Source organism: Podarcis muralis, chromosome 15, assembly GCF_964188315.1.
Source record: "Podarcis muralis chromosome 15, rPodMur119.hap1.1, whole genome shotgun sequence".
In the NCBI taxonomy this organism is placed as follows: domain Eukaryota; kingdom Metazoa; phylum Chordata; class Lepidosauria; order Squamata; family Lacertidae; genus Podarcis; species Podarcis muralis.
Genome location: NC_135669.1, coordinates 16,418,335 through 16,433,703, shown reverse-complemented (window position 1 = coordinate 16,433,703; position 15,369 = coordinate 16,418,335). Strand labels below are relative to the sequence as shown.

General features: G+C 54.2%; 1 protein-coding gene across 18 annotated transcripts in view; it reads right to left on the bottom strand.

The window, feature by feature from the left end:
• The window catches only part of PHLDB1 (pleckstrin homology like domain family B member 1), a 43,610-nt gene that overhangs the window by 12,427 nt on the left and 15,814 nt on the right, over positions 1-15,369 (bottom strand). For 15 of the 18 annotated variants that reach the window (XM_077919412.1, XM_077919414.1, XM_077919416.1 and 12 more), the window contains 6 exons: positions 12,955-13,080; positions 10,786-12,140; positions 5,117-5,389; positions 3,066-3,206; positions 2,702-2,833; positions 261-389 (listed from right to left, as the gene is read on the bottom strand). In XM_077919412.1, coding sequence (XP_077775538.1) covers positions 261-389; positions 2,702-2,833; positions 3,066-3,206; positions 5,117-5,389; positions 10,786-12,140; positions 12,955-13,080 — 2,156 coding nt within the window. The remainder of the gene's footprint in view (positions 1-260; positions 390-2,701; positions 2,834-3,065; positions 3,207-5,116; positions 5,390-10,785; positions 12,141-12,954; positions 13,081-15,369) is intronic. The other 3 variants (XM_077919417.1, XM_077919427.1, XM_028708874.2) reach the window with 1 other exon arrangement.

Sequence of the window (15,369 nt, the reverse complement as noted above, 5' to 3'; positions counted from 1 at the left end):
TGCCAGGATGGGCTCAGCTTCATTCCAGTCTTAGCCCCTTCGTGCTCCGCAAAGAGGGCTCAAGGAGAGGAGGGCCCCCACCCATGATCTGAGCTCCCTCTTCCGGAAAAGCCGTCCTCCCAAGAAGACCTGCCAGGGCACCAGGCCCTGCTGAGTTGTGCCCCACCAACCCAAGCCAGCCTGCCATGCTTACCCTCAGCCAGGCGCTGACCCCGGCTACAGGCGGGGAGATGGTGGGGGGCAGGGGAGGAGACACTGACCCTTTGCATCTGGTCCTGCAACTGCTCCCTCATTGACTCAGGGCAGTTATCAAGCTGGCGCTTGAGCTCAGAGTATAGTGCCCGCAGTCGCTCAAGTTCCTTCCTTTCAGCATCAACCTTTGCCCTCTCCTGAATCCGGGAGAAAACAACACACACGGAAGAGAGAGAGAGAGAAAGAGAGAAAACACACTTCTCAAGAGCAGGCCATGCAAAGCAAGGGGGCAGGAGGTTAGCAAGGGGCTCAAACTCTAACAGGGTTACCGGGCAGCTACTGGGAACCTCAGTCTTGCGTCTCAAAGTCACCATGTGCCCAAAGGGCAGGCTTGGCCACCCACAAGTCCTCTCCGGCCAATTACTGGCCTGCCCAGAAGAGTCCACCATGTCAGCTGTTGCAAAGATCTCTAGAGATACCCAGGAGTCCAGGAAATGGGCATTTTCAGGATGAGACACACACCCTCCCTCCAGCCCCATCCCAGCCACTCCAGAGTTGACTCACGATGCACAAGCATTGCTATGTTTGAGACACAAAACTAGGCTCACACCTCTCTGGAGTTAGTGCAGCATCGTTTCCTGGGGGTTCTGGGCACTTTGGGGTACATGTCAGTGAGTGAGTTGGCAGCAGGAGAGAGGCACCAGGCCCACACTGGGGGCAGCAAGCGCCTTGCCACCCGTGGCCAGGGCTGCATGCCAGATCTGACTTCACAGGAGTCCACAGAATGTGGCAGGGGCACACAGTGAAAACCAATAGAATGTATCATCCAGTTTTCCTTGGGGCAGAATCTCAGGGTCACTGGCAGAGGAAGAGGCGTGCAGGGGGAGCGCACCACCCCCAGCAGCGCTATCCCGATGGGGTGCCATTGTGGCTGACCCCCCCCCCCGCCCGGGCTGGGTGCCACGCCCCAGGACGCGCACCACGCCCTCGGGACACGCTCCACGCCCCTACGTGCCAGCCCCGCCCCGCCTACTCTTCGCCCCCTCCCCCTGGTGCCGGAGCATGAAGCTTCACCACTTCTCAGGGTGGGTGGGTGAGTGTCAGTTGCAGCTTTTCAGTTCTGGGTCAGCCTGCCTAGGCGTCATGCCCTGGCACTCCATCCACACAGACTGCCCTGTGCAGTATTGACCCCCACCCCCTGGCTTAGGTCCTCCCGACCCTGTGAAATTAGATCACTTGCACAGCCCTCAAGGACTCCACATCACCCTGAGTTTTTATAGTGCATTTAATGTGCCAGCAGTAGACTGGGTGGTTCTCCACTGTCCTTAACGAATAATCCAAAGCTGGGGAGGCCTACACACTGGGAAACAGAACAGCAAGCCCTGAGCCCGCCTTCAACGGCATCAGCAGTTGTGCATCCAAATCCGCAGTTGTGCATTAACAAACCTGCAAGTTTCCCCGCAGCTAGACTGAAGCGCTGAAGACCCCTGCCTGTTGGGGGGCAACTGGCATGGGGGATAGGGAGGGCACCCAAGCCCCTCAGCCCCCCGCCCAGCTCCCCAGGAGGTGCCAAGGCTAGGCCCTGGAGCCGTGTCCGTGCCAGGCAGCCTCCGATCGGGTGGGATGTTTGTACACATGCAATAGACCCTCCCTCCTCCTCCTCCTCCGCCTGTCTTTTGGGCTTCAGCCATGCTCCGCCTCACTGTCTCAGTTAGGGTGGCCCACCAGCAAGATGCAGGCAGGCAGGCATCCAAGCAATCAGAGTCAGAGAGAGAAAGAGAGACAGAGAGAGAACGGAGAGAGGGTTAGAGCTGGTTAGTGCGAGGCGGGGGGTTAGTGGCAGCGCTTTGCAAGGTGTGTGCGTCCCCTCGGGCTCCCTGCGGGAGCAAAGGTTTGAGAAAGGCTGGGAATCGGCAGCCCCCAAACAAGCACCTGGGGGGGCTAAATGCCAGGGAGTCCAGGGGCATGGTGGGAATCGGGTCCCAGGGGCAACTTGCTCCCATCCCCAGCCAGCCAAGGTCTGGAGCTGCCTGTCTTGCAGGCAAACAACTTCTTAATGCCTCTGGTCTGGAAAGATGAATTGGGGCAAGGAAGGGCCCAGCCTTGAGCATCGCCAGGGAGGTGGATGCAAAGAGCACTGCCTGGCTTGAGAAGAGACACCTCAGACACCACAGCTTGGAAAGGGAGGGCTCCCCTCTGGAGCCCCCCAAGCGCTTTTCCAGCTTGCCACCAAGCACCAAGAGGAACCGCCTTGAGTTCAGCTCCCGAGCGAGTCACCTTGGCTTGAAAACCCAGCAGAGAGGTGAGGGAAAGTGCCAGGGCCCCTTTGGCAACCCAGTTCCCCCCGGTGTAGCGTCCTTGGGGGCGGGAGGGTAAGGAACAGAGCAGCCAAGCTGGGCGGAGCAGGGCCAGCCCAAGCCGAGGGCCACATATGGCCTGGTTGTGCCTCCCCAAAGGGTGGCTGGGTGGCACTGGGGCAGCCAAGAGGCCTCGGGCGCCAGCCATTTACCTTGTCCCGGTGGATGGCGGCGTCCAGACCAGACATGCGCTCCTGCAACTGCTGCACTGCCTTCTGCTCCTGCTGCAGCTGGATCAGCTCGGCCTCCCGCTCGCCTTGCAGGAGGGCCCGCTCCATCTCCGCCTGGGCGAGAGACAAGGAGCCCCATCATGCTAAGACTCAGGGCCCAGGCCTCTCTCTGCAGGAGGAGCCATCGGGAGGTGGGGGTGAGCCTCCCTGAGCTCCAGCAACTCTTCATTCATGAATGAAGTCTATGACAGGGTCCCTCCTGGGGTGTGCCCTGCCCATCAGCATGACCAAACGGGGCACAGCTGAGAGGAAGGAGCTCTACCCTTTGCCCTCATCCCTGCCTAACCTCCCGGGCTGTTTCCTGCAGCTGCTGCTCCAGCTCCTTAGCTCGGCTCTTCAGCTGATCGACGCTGGCCAGGACACGGGTGCGCTCCTCCTCCAGCAGGGCCGCCTCCTGGCTGGCTTTGGTGCTGGGTGGCTCTTCGTGCTGCGGAGGGTTTGGAAAAATCAGCAAAGAGGGTAGCCTAATTAGAAGACTAATTTGACACCTCGAAGCTACAAACATGAGTCTGACCAAACTGCGGGAGGCAGTGGAAGACAGGAGTGCCTGGCGTGCGCTGGTCCATGGGGTCACGAAGAGTCAGACACGACTAAACGACTAAACAACAACAACAATTTGACACCGGGAACAAAATAAAGTTGATGCAAGAAAACTTCATGTGTCCTTGATGAATAGGCCTCCCTGCTGCATGTAAAGCATAAGCTGACACATTTAAAGAAAAAGGGAGAGAATGCTTCTCTCGGGTCTTTAAAAACATAGAGAATTTGATAAGAACAACATAAAGGATTGCCATATTGGTATCCTCAGACTAGTTGCATCAAGGAAGCCTTGAAAGGGGGGTTATCAATTCTCCTTTCAGTCATTTTTTGTATTATATTGCTATGTTGTGGTGTTCAATGCTTGTCAATGTTAATAGTCTGGTAAATATGTCCAAGAGGGACTATGTCTTGGTAGATTAACGACTTTGATAAAGTGGGATTATAAACCTTGGAAAGGTTATAATCAAAGGGGGGAATAATGAAAAAAAAATCAGTGACCCCAGGTGTTTATTTTTTTTTTATTTTAATCATGTTTCAATATTAAGTGCATTTAACCTTTGGCTAGAATGCATCCATGAATGATTCCCGCATGTCTGCATTTTGTGACTCTCATGCCTCATTCCTAGGCTGCATTCCATCTCTCCGATCTTACCCTGAAAGTGGCACAAACGGCAGGATGTTTTCCTGTGTCTGTTGTGAGTTAGCACTGGCATCTCCTTGAGAGGTTCCAAGGACAGGCATGGGAAAGGAATGTCAACAGCCTCCACTGAATAGTTAGGACCAAATGGTTTGGGACACGCCAGGAAAGTTGATTACCAGTGTGAGGTCAAGGATCTTTATATCCCATGACCTGTAACCTTTTTTGAGGTATGTAGAAGAATGCTTGATGTTTATGACTCCTTGTCTGCTGTGCTTGAAATCCTGCATAAGCTTTGTTACGAATTTGCTCTGGGCAATCCTCCTAACTAGCATCAGGCAGGTAGCCGTGTTGGTGTATCTGAAGAAGTGTGCATGCACACTTGAAAGCTCATACCAGAACATTCTTAGTTGGTCTCTAAGGTGCTAGTGGACAATTTTTTTATTTCTTTCTCCTAACTAGCAGTTTTGCTGAATGGCTGTCCTATTGCAATAGCCCTAATAAACTGGATCTGCTGAGTCTTGCTGCTAATTCTCTTGGTTCCATGTGTTCTGTTTAATAGGTGTTCCCTGTGTAACAAACAGGTGGGGTAGAAATAAATTCATACCATTCCTTCTATCAGATCTAAATGAGCAGATAACAGCAAAGGTTGCTAGGTTCATAGCAGGGGCAATCAGAATAAGGGCAGCTGATTCAGGACTTTAGATTGTGCTCTTATATCAAATTTCCTTTTCTGCATATACCATAATGTTTTACTGTTGCTATGGCCATTGGCTAATGCGAATAAAGTTTTATCTGAAATTCATACCACAACACCAGCCATGAACTCTGTTAGCCAGAGGTCTCCCAGACACACTGGGGGTGGGACAGGCATATAATTCTTCTCCCCAAAGAGATGGAGAAATGCACAAACCACTCTCTCCTCTCTTGAGCCTACCAAGGTTACATGCGAAGTCAGCTGCCCTCAACCTGTTGTGGGACTCCAACTCCCATCAGCCCCAGCCAGCCTGGTCAGGGAAGATGGCAGCTGTATTCCCAAAAAAGTGACAGTGGAAAGTGGAAAGTGGAAAGTGCCAGTTTGGGGAGCAAAGGAGCACTCCACCGAGGGCAGTCCCTTATGCTCCTCCTCGTCCTCCCAGCTCCAAGCATGGCCCTCTCACCTCCTGGCCGGCACTCTCCGTGCTGCTGCTTTCCTCTTTCAGGTGGTCCTCATCCGAGCGCTCCAAGCTCTCCCTCTCCCGCAGGCCCAGGGTTCCCACCAGCTGCTCCTTCGCTCGTCCAAGACTGATGGAGCCCTTGGAGGGCCTCCTTCCCGGCTGGCCAGCGCCCTCGGCAGCAGCGCTGGGGAAAGTGTTGTGCTCCTGGCCCGGATCGCCATCGCTGTGAGTGTACTCGGCACACAGGCTCAGGATGGTCTCCAACCGCTGCCGCTCCTAAGCAAAGGGCAGAGGGGTGAAAGGAAAGCTGTCAGTATTGGCATCCCAGAGCATCCCAAGGCTTTCGGTGCTCTGGCAGGAGCCACAGCTGACCCCACCCCACCCCGGCTCCCTCCAACCTCTTGGCTCTTGTGGTTGGCCAGTTCCCCAACCACTGGCTTTCCCCAGCCTTTTCACAAGGGAAAAGTGAGAACGTAGCATTTCGTGTTTTTGGCCAACCTGTTCAGTGTCTTATCACACAGCTGCTTCTGTAAGCACAGACCAAAGCTGGCAAAAGACATTTTGGTGCGTGAGCAAAGAAGACCCAAAGAATTTTGCAAGCACGGACTCCAGCTAGCCTGAGACAATATCTGCCACTGTCTCTCATGTCTTGTTACGCTGCCGTTTCTACAGGGATATACGCTCGGTATTTATCACTCCTGTTATACAAAAATCTCCAAATGGGTCCGAACTTCAATGTCTAAAATTACTGGTAGAGGACAAGGATCTAGAGATCACGCTAAGGGTGGCCAAATTCTGTGCCATAAAACTTAGGGAACAAGCTGTACTACCAAAATGATTAAGGTTTTAAATGACAATTTTAGGTTATATTTTAGTGATAAAGATTTAATATATATTTTTAAACTGCCACTATATCCGAATTGTCTCTGTTATAGCCAACTGCAATTCAATGTATTCCTGTTGTGTTTTATGATTTTCCTGATATTGTAAGTGAGCTGGGTCAGGTCTGTGACCGTAATAATAAAATTCTAAACGATATCTGCCAGGAAGGTCTTGGAGCTCCTATGTTCATTGCAGCAGAAGGAAAGAAGGGGAGGAGAAACACGCTCAGAGAGAGAGGCTTCCCTCTCTCTTTCATAACACAAAAACTGGGGTGTCATCTCATGAAACCGAGTGGCTGGAAACTCAAGGCCAATGACATTCTGCCCTGGAAGGCAGAGAGGGTAGGGCAGAAATACTACAATCAGAAAGGGGAGAGCCGTGGTCCTTCTGGTGGGCAGAAACTTAGATATTTAAGCGAGGTGCCAAACGGCACCTTAAACCTGGGTTACGGTCGCCACAACGTCTATTCACCTTGGGGGTCGCTTCCAACGTTACAGCTCTATGATTCTATGATCTCAACTACATTGCTCGACTGTACCTTACTCCATTCACTTGTCCCAGTATGCAAGGAAGAGAAACACACACAGCGGAGATGGAAATGGTATTAACCAAGACCGAGGTTTTGAAAACAGTGGCTGCCAACCTGGCGCCCAGAAATCTCCGCGTTGTCGCAATTGAACTCGAGCCAGTAGCAAAACGCACCTGGTGCCTGGGGGATTTCAAATGCTGCTTCCTGGGGGTGGGGTTACCATGGGAAAGAATAGGGTAGACTAAGTGGAACCACTCAGGTCTGGTCCAACTGCTGCAGCTAGCCATTGGATTTTTTATTTATTGAAAGCCTTCACCCAGCATCTTACAATATTGATCTGGCATAAATGCAATTTGAAAATTAAGGCTTGTATGAGCCCTTCTATCTGAGCCCTATCACAGAGATCTTTCAGAGAAGTGCTAGCAGCTATCTGCACCCCTCCCCTCCCCGCCCCCATGCTACAGATGCCCAACTGGCCTCCCCCAGCAGTTGGGTACTACGTGTCGCTGCTGCTCCCATGCAGGCACCTTTCCTTTTGACTTTCAGGTGCCTCGTGAAGATCTTTTTATGCCAACAGACCTGTGCATCTGTTTTCTTGAGCAGCCAGTCATTTTAATGATCATATATATAAAACTGTATGAAAGGTAAAGGACCCCTGACAGTTAAGTCCAGTCGTGAACGACTCTGGGGTTGCGGGGCTCATCTCGCTTTACTGACAGAGGGAGCCCGCGTTTGTCTGCAGACCGTTTTTCTGGGTCATGTGGCCAGCATGACTAAGCCGCTTCTGGCGAAACCAGAGCAGCGCACAGAAACACTGTTTACCTTCCCGCTGGAGCGGTACCTATTTATCTACTTGCACTTTGACGTGCTTTCGAACTGCTATGTTGGCAGGAGCAGGGACCGAGCAATGGGAGCTCACCCCGTCGCGGGGATTCGAACCGCCGACCTTCTAACTGGCAAGCCCTAGGCTCAGTGGTTTAGACCACAGCGCCATCCACATCCCATAAAATTGTATACTGTCCTGCTATATGGTGCGGACTGAAGGTATATAAAATACTTTCAAGCAAGCAAACAAACATCTGATTCGGTGAATGAAACAGTAAAGCCAGCAGCTACCTAAAACAGGAGTCCAAGGAAATTAAAAGAGCCTCCCCAGGCAGGAAGATGGTCAGAGCAGGGAGGGCTCAGCAAACTTCCGTACGGAGCTGCCTGTACAATGGCAGCAGCTGCCCTGGGGAAAGAAAGCCTTTCTCCTGCTCTGGTGCAAGGAGCCACATCATAGGGTTCTGAAGGCTCGACAGGTGTGCTTTCAGAGTATGTCGCCTTGAGGAGCCTGATACACCTTGACTCAAGGCTGGGCCACCTCAACTGGGCTACAACAGGTGCCCTTTAGAGCTGGCAGAGAGAAGCCAGCCGCCAGCAGGAAGGAGGAACTTGGCACCCTTGGACCTCACCCATCCCACTGGGAGAAGGGCCTCACTTGCCTATGCACCTTTTCACTCCTGCACAGGTGTCCAGGTCAGCTGCTAACCAATGAAGGACAGAAGAGGCGTTGCAGGTGGGGGCAAGGGGGGGAGGAGAAAGAGAGGCTGAAGGAAACCAGGCAAGCGCCAGAAACTGCCAAGGAGAAGCTCTGCCACTTTCCCTCCATGTCATAGTGAAATCCAAGTCTAAGGAGAGCACCCCTATTTTAGCTTGTATGTAGCCCAGGATCCTGTGCCAAGCTAAGCTTCATCAGGACTAGAGCAGGCTTTCGTGGGCAACCCCCAACACTCACCTCTCCCAGCCCCCCCCCCAACTTCTACAAGAGATCAAAGCAAATTCTGTCCTGGGAGAACAGCCCCCAATCAATCCCCACCCCTGCCGCTGCTTCGGCTGTGCAGAGTGCCAAGTGGGATGGAGAGGCGAGCAGCGTGCAACATGCACAAAGGCTTACGGTACTCACAGTGAAGTCCGGAGTGACTCTCATCTCACAGACACATCCCTCCAGGCCTTTCACAGGCAAGGAACACAAACACCTCCAGCCTCCGACAACAAAGTCGAGAACCGAAAAAGACGCTCCCCGCTTACCCCGGCACGTGACCAGGCTAATGGCAGGGTGCAGGCACAGCAGCAACAGCCTCTCCCCCCCCACCTCCCCACCAGCTTATTTCTCCTCTGTGAATCACACAAGCTGTGCAAACAAGCAGTTGTGAGTCAGTGCCCAGCCACTGGCGAGACAACAGGCAGCCTGCAGGGTGTAGCTGGGGACTGGCACAGCAGCCCAAGGTGGCACGCTCCACCAGTCTGAGCCAGGCAGACACACAGCCAGTCCTGAGACCCAGACCCAGCTGGGCAAAAAGGCTGCAGAGTTACTCTGGCTAGGAGCTGTGTGGTGCAGCTGGGCTCAGAGGCTGGGCAGGCACACAAAGCACCCCACCCTGGTGTTAGCTCTGCCAGGGACTGCCCAGAGTCAACAGTTAAGGACGTAAGAAGAGCCTTGCTGGATCCAGCCAATGGAGTATCCGGTTCTCACAGTGGCCAACCAGATGCCTGCGAATCTGCAAGCAGGATTCAAACACAAGAGCGCACTCTTCCCTTCTGCCGTTTCCAGAAACTGGCATTCAGAAGCACTGCTTATTCCAGCTGTGGTGGCAGAGCACAGCCATCATGGCTAGTAGCCATTCGTAACCACGAATTTGTCTAATCCTCTTTTAAAGACTATCATTGCCTCCTGGGGGAGGGAGTTCCATAGTTTAACTGCACTCTGCATGAAAAAATGCTTTCTCTCATCGGAGTGCATTGGGGCCCCTCCTGTGCCATTCCCGGGGAGCACTGGGGCTGTGATGGGCAACGTCCGAATGATTGGTAAGGAGGTGCTTATCACCAGATAGGAACCGCAAGAGTTAACTCCAGGCAGGCGGAGCATAAAACAAAGCGACAAATGCCAAACGGAGCATGCTCAGTCTGCGCCGCATGGGAAAATCCCAGAGAATGCACCGTTTCAGGCCTGGGGGTTACAAGCCGACTCCCCCCATTCGCAGCTCCACCTCACCCCTCATCCCAGAGCCAGGTGTGCCTTGGGGGGAAAGCTTGTTGTTCATCTGCAGGGGACCACAACCCACACATTCCTGCCTCACGTCCCCAGGCAGACACTCTTGCAAAGGGGTCTGACTCCCCCGTGTTTTGTACAGAAACTGTTCCACGCAGCTATTTCTGCCACCACCTTGCTACCTGCCCAACACACAGGCTGATTTTGCCCACCCCTTGATAACACCCCCCCCCCCCCGATAACACATCTTGGTAACTGCAGCTCAAGGCTTGGGCATGTGCGAAGCTGGAAATTCCAGAAATATCACTGACTTCCACCCCCACCCCCCTCAAACAATTAGCACCCCTAGTTGTTGGCTGCAAGGAAATGCATGTATTTCACTTAAGATTCCTAACGCTCCTGGCAGGGCAGCCCCCCAACCTTCCCTTCTCTCTGGGGAACGGTTATTCCTTCGGCCTGCTCAGAATTCCCTCATTCATTCCACATCTAAAGTGTTAGAAACGCATATATACAAGCTAATCGCCAAACGGCACCTTAAACCAAGGTCACAGCTGCCACAACGGTGGTGGATTTTTGAAAAAAATATTAATATTTTTCATTTCATTTCTCTACTGCTTTATATTTTAAAGAAAAAAATCTCAAAGCGGTTTACAACACACTAAAACATCAAATACAACAAATTCAAGCTTCAAGAAAAATGCTTCAGTTCGTTCTTTAAGGTTCGTTTTGCCTTCCCCTTATTTATTTACCTACTTAATTCTGCTGCCCCCTAGCTGAAGTACTGTAGGAAGACAGTGTGGTCTAATGGTTAGAGTGTCAGACTAGGACCTGGGAGATCAGGGTTCAAATCCCCGCTCAGTCAGGAAGCTCACTGGGTGATCCTGGAGTCAGTCACAGCCTCTTAACCTACCTCACAGGGTTGTTGTAGGAATTAACTGAGGGGGGTCGTGAACCATGCACTCCTTAGAGAAAAAAAGTGGAATAGAAATGCAGTTTACAAGCTCTTCTGCCTAGCTGCTCAAGAAGGCTGGAGAGGTCAGACAGTTGGTGATGTCAGTCTGACCTCTCCAGATGTCTGGAGATCTCCACCTGGTTGCAAAAGGTCCTGCGCAAGTCGCAAAACACGCCTGGTGCCTGGCTAATTTCTAACACTGCAGCCCACCCACCTCAAAGGCACCCCGTCATTACAGAGGTCCTTGTGCCCGCTGCCTGAGCAGGTGCCCCACTCACCAGCCGCTCCATCTCCTGTTCCCGGAGCCGCTCCTGGCGCTGCCAGCGATGGTATTCCCTCAGCTCCCCCTCGTCGCCGCTGAGCTCCGAGATGCTGTGCTTGCGCTCCCGCAGGGGCCCCGGCGTCAGCTCCAGCCCCCCAGACAACTTCCGGTGCAGGCGGGGGCTCTGGCGCGGCGAGGCCGAGGTCAGGGAGCCCAGGCTGTAGGCGGGGCTCAGGCCGGTTGCGTAGCTGGGCTTGCGTTGGCCAGGCTCCCTGGCCAGCAGGGTGGGCGAGGGGCTGCGTCCCCGCAGGCAGGAGAAAGAGGCAGACATAAGGTCCTCAATGGGCTCCCTCCGCCAGCCACAGGGGGCCTCGCCGGCCTTGGCCTGCACTGGGGGGCCGCCGTGAGGGGCTGGCGACACTGCCCGGCGGGACAAGGCGGGGCTGAGAGGAGGCAGCTCCCGCATGCTCTCCAGAGGCCGCCGGCTGAGTCGGGGGCTCTCAGGGGGCTGCAGGGCCCGGCTCGACTGGCTGAGAGGCACAAACCCGGCAGGCTCAGCTGGCAGGAAGCCTTTCCCCAGCCCTTGGCGGGAGGTGCCAGCAGGCGTGTCCCGCGCTTCCCGGAAAGGGCTGGGAGGCCTCTCCTGCAGAGCCGTGGCCTTGGTCCGTGGGGTGGAGGGCGACTGGAATTTGGGGGCCAGGCGTGGGCTGGTGGGTGGCTGTACCCGAGGGCTGCCCGGCAGGCTCTCGCTCAGGCCGGCGGGCAATGCAGGTGGAGGGGAGCTGCGTGGGCCCGGGCGGGGGTTCTCCCCCGAGGGCCGGGCCCTGCGGCTGGGTGTGGGGCTCCGGGGACTCTCCTGTGTGGCCCTCCGAGCTGTCCGTGGGCTCCCCGGCCCCCGGGCTGGGTTCGGGCCTCCGGTGCTGCTCGGCAGGTCCAGGCTGGCCCCGCCGTGAGGAGTCAGCATGGTGTGGTTGAAACTAGAGGAGCGAACGGGCACCACCGGAGGCAGGGTAGGGCCCTGGTCCTGGGTGCCAGGCGAGTGGCTGGCGCAGCTGCTGCTGCTTGCGGGAGAGGAGAGGGGAGAGAAGGGCGGGGAGGTGTTTTCGTAGCTGGATCCCACAGACATGGCGCCAGGGCTCTGGGGAGGCGACAGCAGGTAGCGCCCACCCCTGCCATTCACGACGGAGGAGTCTGGTGACGGAGCGTTGCCGCGGCTGCTGGGGAGCTGCCTGGGAGTGCTGCCTTCCTCCTCCAGCACCAGGGAGTCCATGATGTCCTGCAAGTCCCGCTCGATGGAGCTGACCAGGGCACTGTGGCTGTGCCGGGAAGCCTTCGCCGTATCTTGGTTGCCGTTCAGAAGGCTCTGGGCCTCTGTGGAGAGAAAAGGGAAGGTGGGCTGGGGGATCTCTTGCCCCTCCACTGCTCCTGCTCCCACCCCACTGCTCCTGCAACTACTGCAGCTCCCTAACCCCACACATGTTGCCTAGGAGCCATGCTCAACTTCTGCGGACAGGAAACTTTCCCCCTGAAATCAAGGTTTATCAAATTCTCTGGACTCAAGCCACCAAGTTCTGCATTGGCAGCAGTGACATCATCATCATTAATTAAATTTGTATAAATTTGCATATTAAATTTCTATACCCACAGGTCTCAGGGTGGTTGCAACATAAGCTCACGACATAAAAACACAAAATTCATATTAAAAACGAAAACAACCCAATACCGCCACCCTCCTCAACACATTTTAAAAGGGCATTGGATGTCAATCGGCCAAGGCAATGTTTTTGACATGTGCCTAATGTTGTGTAAGGAAGACACCAGGTGAACTTCCCGGGGGGAAACATTCCACAGACAGGGGGCTACTGCAGAAAAGGCCCGTTCTCATGTTCTCCTCCAGATCTCTCATGGAGGAGGCAATCACAGAAGGGCCTCACATTTCACATTTTGCAGGGAGCTGAAGGAATTCCAAACCACAGCACAACAGCAGAGGTTCCCCCACCCCAGACATAATGTCCCTAGACAGGGAGCTGGGGGTACTCAACCCCCAACAACCCCATGGTTATGAAGGTCAAGGGAACATCAGGGGCAAAGGGTCATGTGGCTATTCCAAGTGACTGCAAGGATGGGGGTGCTGTGCTGTAGCTCCCAGAAGCCCACTTAAACCTCGCCCTTGAAATTCTCCTACCTGCTGTGAGCCCATGCTGGGGTGCAGGGCTTCGCCCCACGCTGGGAATCATGCTTTTCATCCACTTCGCCTCAGCCGGGTGGTTGAACCGAAGGAAGGTCGACTGGCCCAGGCAGATCATACACCCTGAAAGAAAATGAGAGGACTGATGGGGAGGGGGAAGATTCACAGTGATCTCACAGACTGAGCAGGAAATCAACCCTATTAAAACATACTTTGGGGTCCCCTCTCCCTGCGCTTTGAACCCACGTCCCACAGGGGTTGCAAAAAGGATTACACTGCCTTGGGGCCTCTTCCAAACGGCTGGGGTTCAGATATGACTGACCCTGCAAAGGGCCCAGTACCAAGACAGCCCATTGTCACTTTCCCAGGACAGCGTCACAAGGGAGAGTCCAGCTGGGTCCCTTTTAATGGAGTTGGTGCAACGCATAAAATAGGATCTTGGAAGCATGTCAAAAAGTGATCAGGTGGGTGCCAGATGTTACATGGCAACAAGCTGTGGGCAGAAAAGGAACAGCAAAGGCCACGAAACGCAGAAATAGCTACTGGGAAGAGTTAAACCAGGAGTTGGGGGTGCATCTGTGGCTCTTGAGATGCTGTCGGGACTCCCAGCTCCCACCAGCCCTCAGCCAGCACAGCCAATGCCCAGGGATTATGGCAGCTCCAGTCTAGCAACATTTGGCAGTCCACAACTGTGACCCACCCCGAGTTAAAGGAATAGGACAAGACCAGCCTGGCCTGCAGGAGGCCAAATGAGGCCACCCTAAGAGCCGCAACCTGCTGACGGGGTTCAGATGCTGAGGTTAAATAATAGCAGCAACAGTTTCCACTGTGAATGCTGCGGGGGCCCAGCCTTGCACTCCCACTCCAGCCCAGCTGTCCAAGTCTGTGAGCAGCTCTGTGAATGACAGGGCAATGACAAGCTGCCTTGTGCACACAAAAGGTGTGGCGGGGGGGGGGGTTGTGCGCAGAGGCGGAGCAGCAGGATTCTGTGCCTGCAGGGGCAGGATTCCAGCTCCCTGGCTGGCCGACAAGCCAGCTCCTGCCTGGAGCGCTGCTGTGGAATGTGAGGCAGCGTTTGCGGAGAGCAAGGTGTGGAGAAGAAGAGGCCCGCCACACCCCCTCCTGCGCACTCCTCCTGACACCACCGGTGCACTTGCAGAGGCGCCGACTTTGCCCACCCAGCACCTGCCACAGAGGCCACCCTGCTTCTAAGGAGGGATTGGAACCTGTCCAGAGAGAGAGAGCCAGGAAGGGCATTTCTTTATCTTACTTATGCAAAGGTTGGGTGGCTCGGCTGACATCCCGCCCCAATGCAGACCCCCTGGCTTTCACCAGAAATTCCCAGCCCCCTTCTGGACCCCTTGATCATGCAGCAAAGCAGGCGGTAGAAGCAGCTTCTTTTGGGAAATGGGACAGGGGAAAAACTGGCACCAGCAGCTGCTCCTTCTGCAGTGGCGGCTGCCGGCTTCCCGGCCACAAGGAGAAAAACCCACAACTAATTCTGGTCTGGTCTTGAGCTCCCCAAATGCCAGAGTCAAATCCCTCCGGACTCACCAGAACCTGGCCAGGGCAGGTCCACACCACCCAGAGAAGATACACAAACACACACACACACACACACACACACACACATTCCTGGATTTCAGAAACTGCCATGTTGGCAAGCACGTTCCTGGCCATTTTTAAAACAAACCAAGGAAATTGAAGGTTACTAAAAACGGAGCCTTTGGGTGCTCCATAGTAACCCTGACCAACCCTTCCCCTGGCAGGACTGGATGCAAAGACAGCCGTGAGCTCTAGCCAGGAGCACCTTCCAGGCAGGTTGCACTTCCTCTGGGGTGCAGCTGCTGCTTTCTGTCAATCAGGTGCAGTCACATGGCTCCCAAGATCAAATGTGCAAACATCACAATCATCCCACCTCCTTCTTAATGGGATCGCATGTTTAGCTAATCCCAGGAGTCTGAACCACACAACCCTAATATCTGCTCCTTGCCACATGGGGAGCGGGGGAGTGTTCAGAAGCATCACTGCCCCCTACTGGAGACGCAGAGCATAGCCACAATGGCTACTAGCCATATTTAGGGCTATCCTCCATGAATTTGCCTAAGGCTCTTTTAAAGCCACTTAGGTTGTCGACAATCCCTGCCATGAGTCTGAGCGTTGAGAGAGGAATAAAAACTTTTCTCTCTCCACCTTCTCCATGCATTAGTTTATATACTTCTATCGTGTCACCTCTTATCTAAACAAAAAAAGTTAGAATTACCCACACACACGTAAAGAACGAAAATGTTGGAGGAACAGAGCATTTTTCTCCAAGGACGGCCACCGTAAAGGTCAGTATGTTGAAATGTTCTCCAACTGGTTTCTGAATGCAGCCATCGCTAATGTCTGATTTGTGTGTCTTTTTATTAT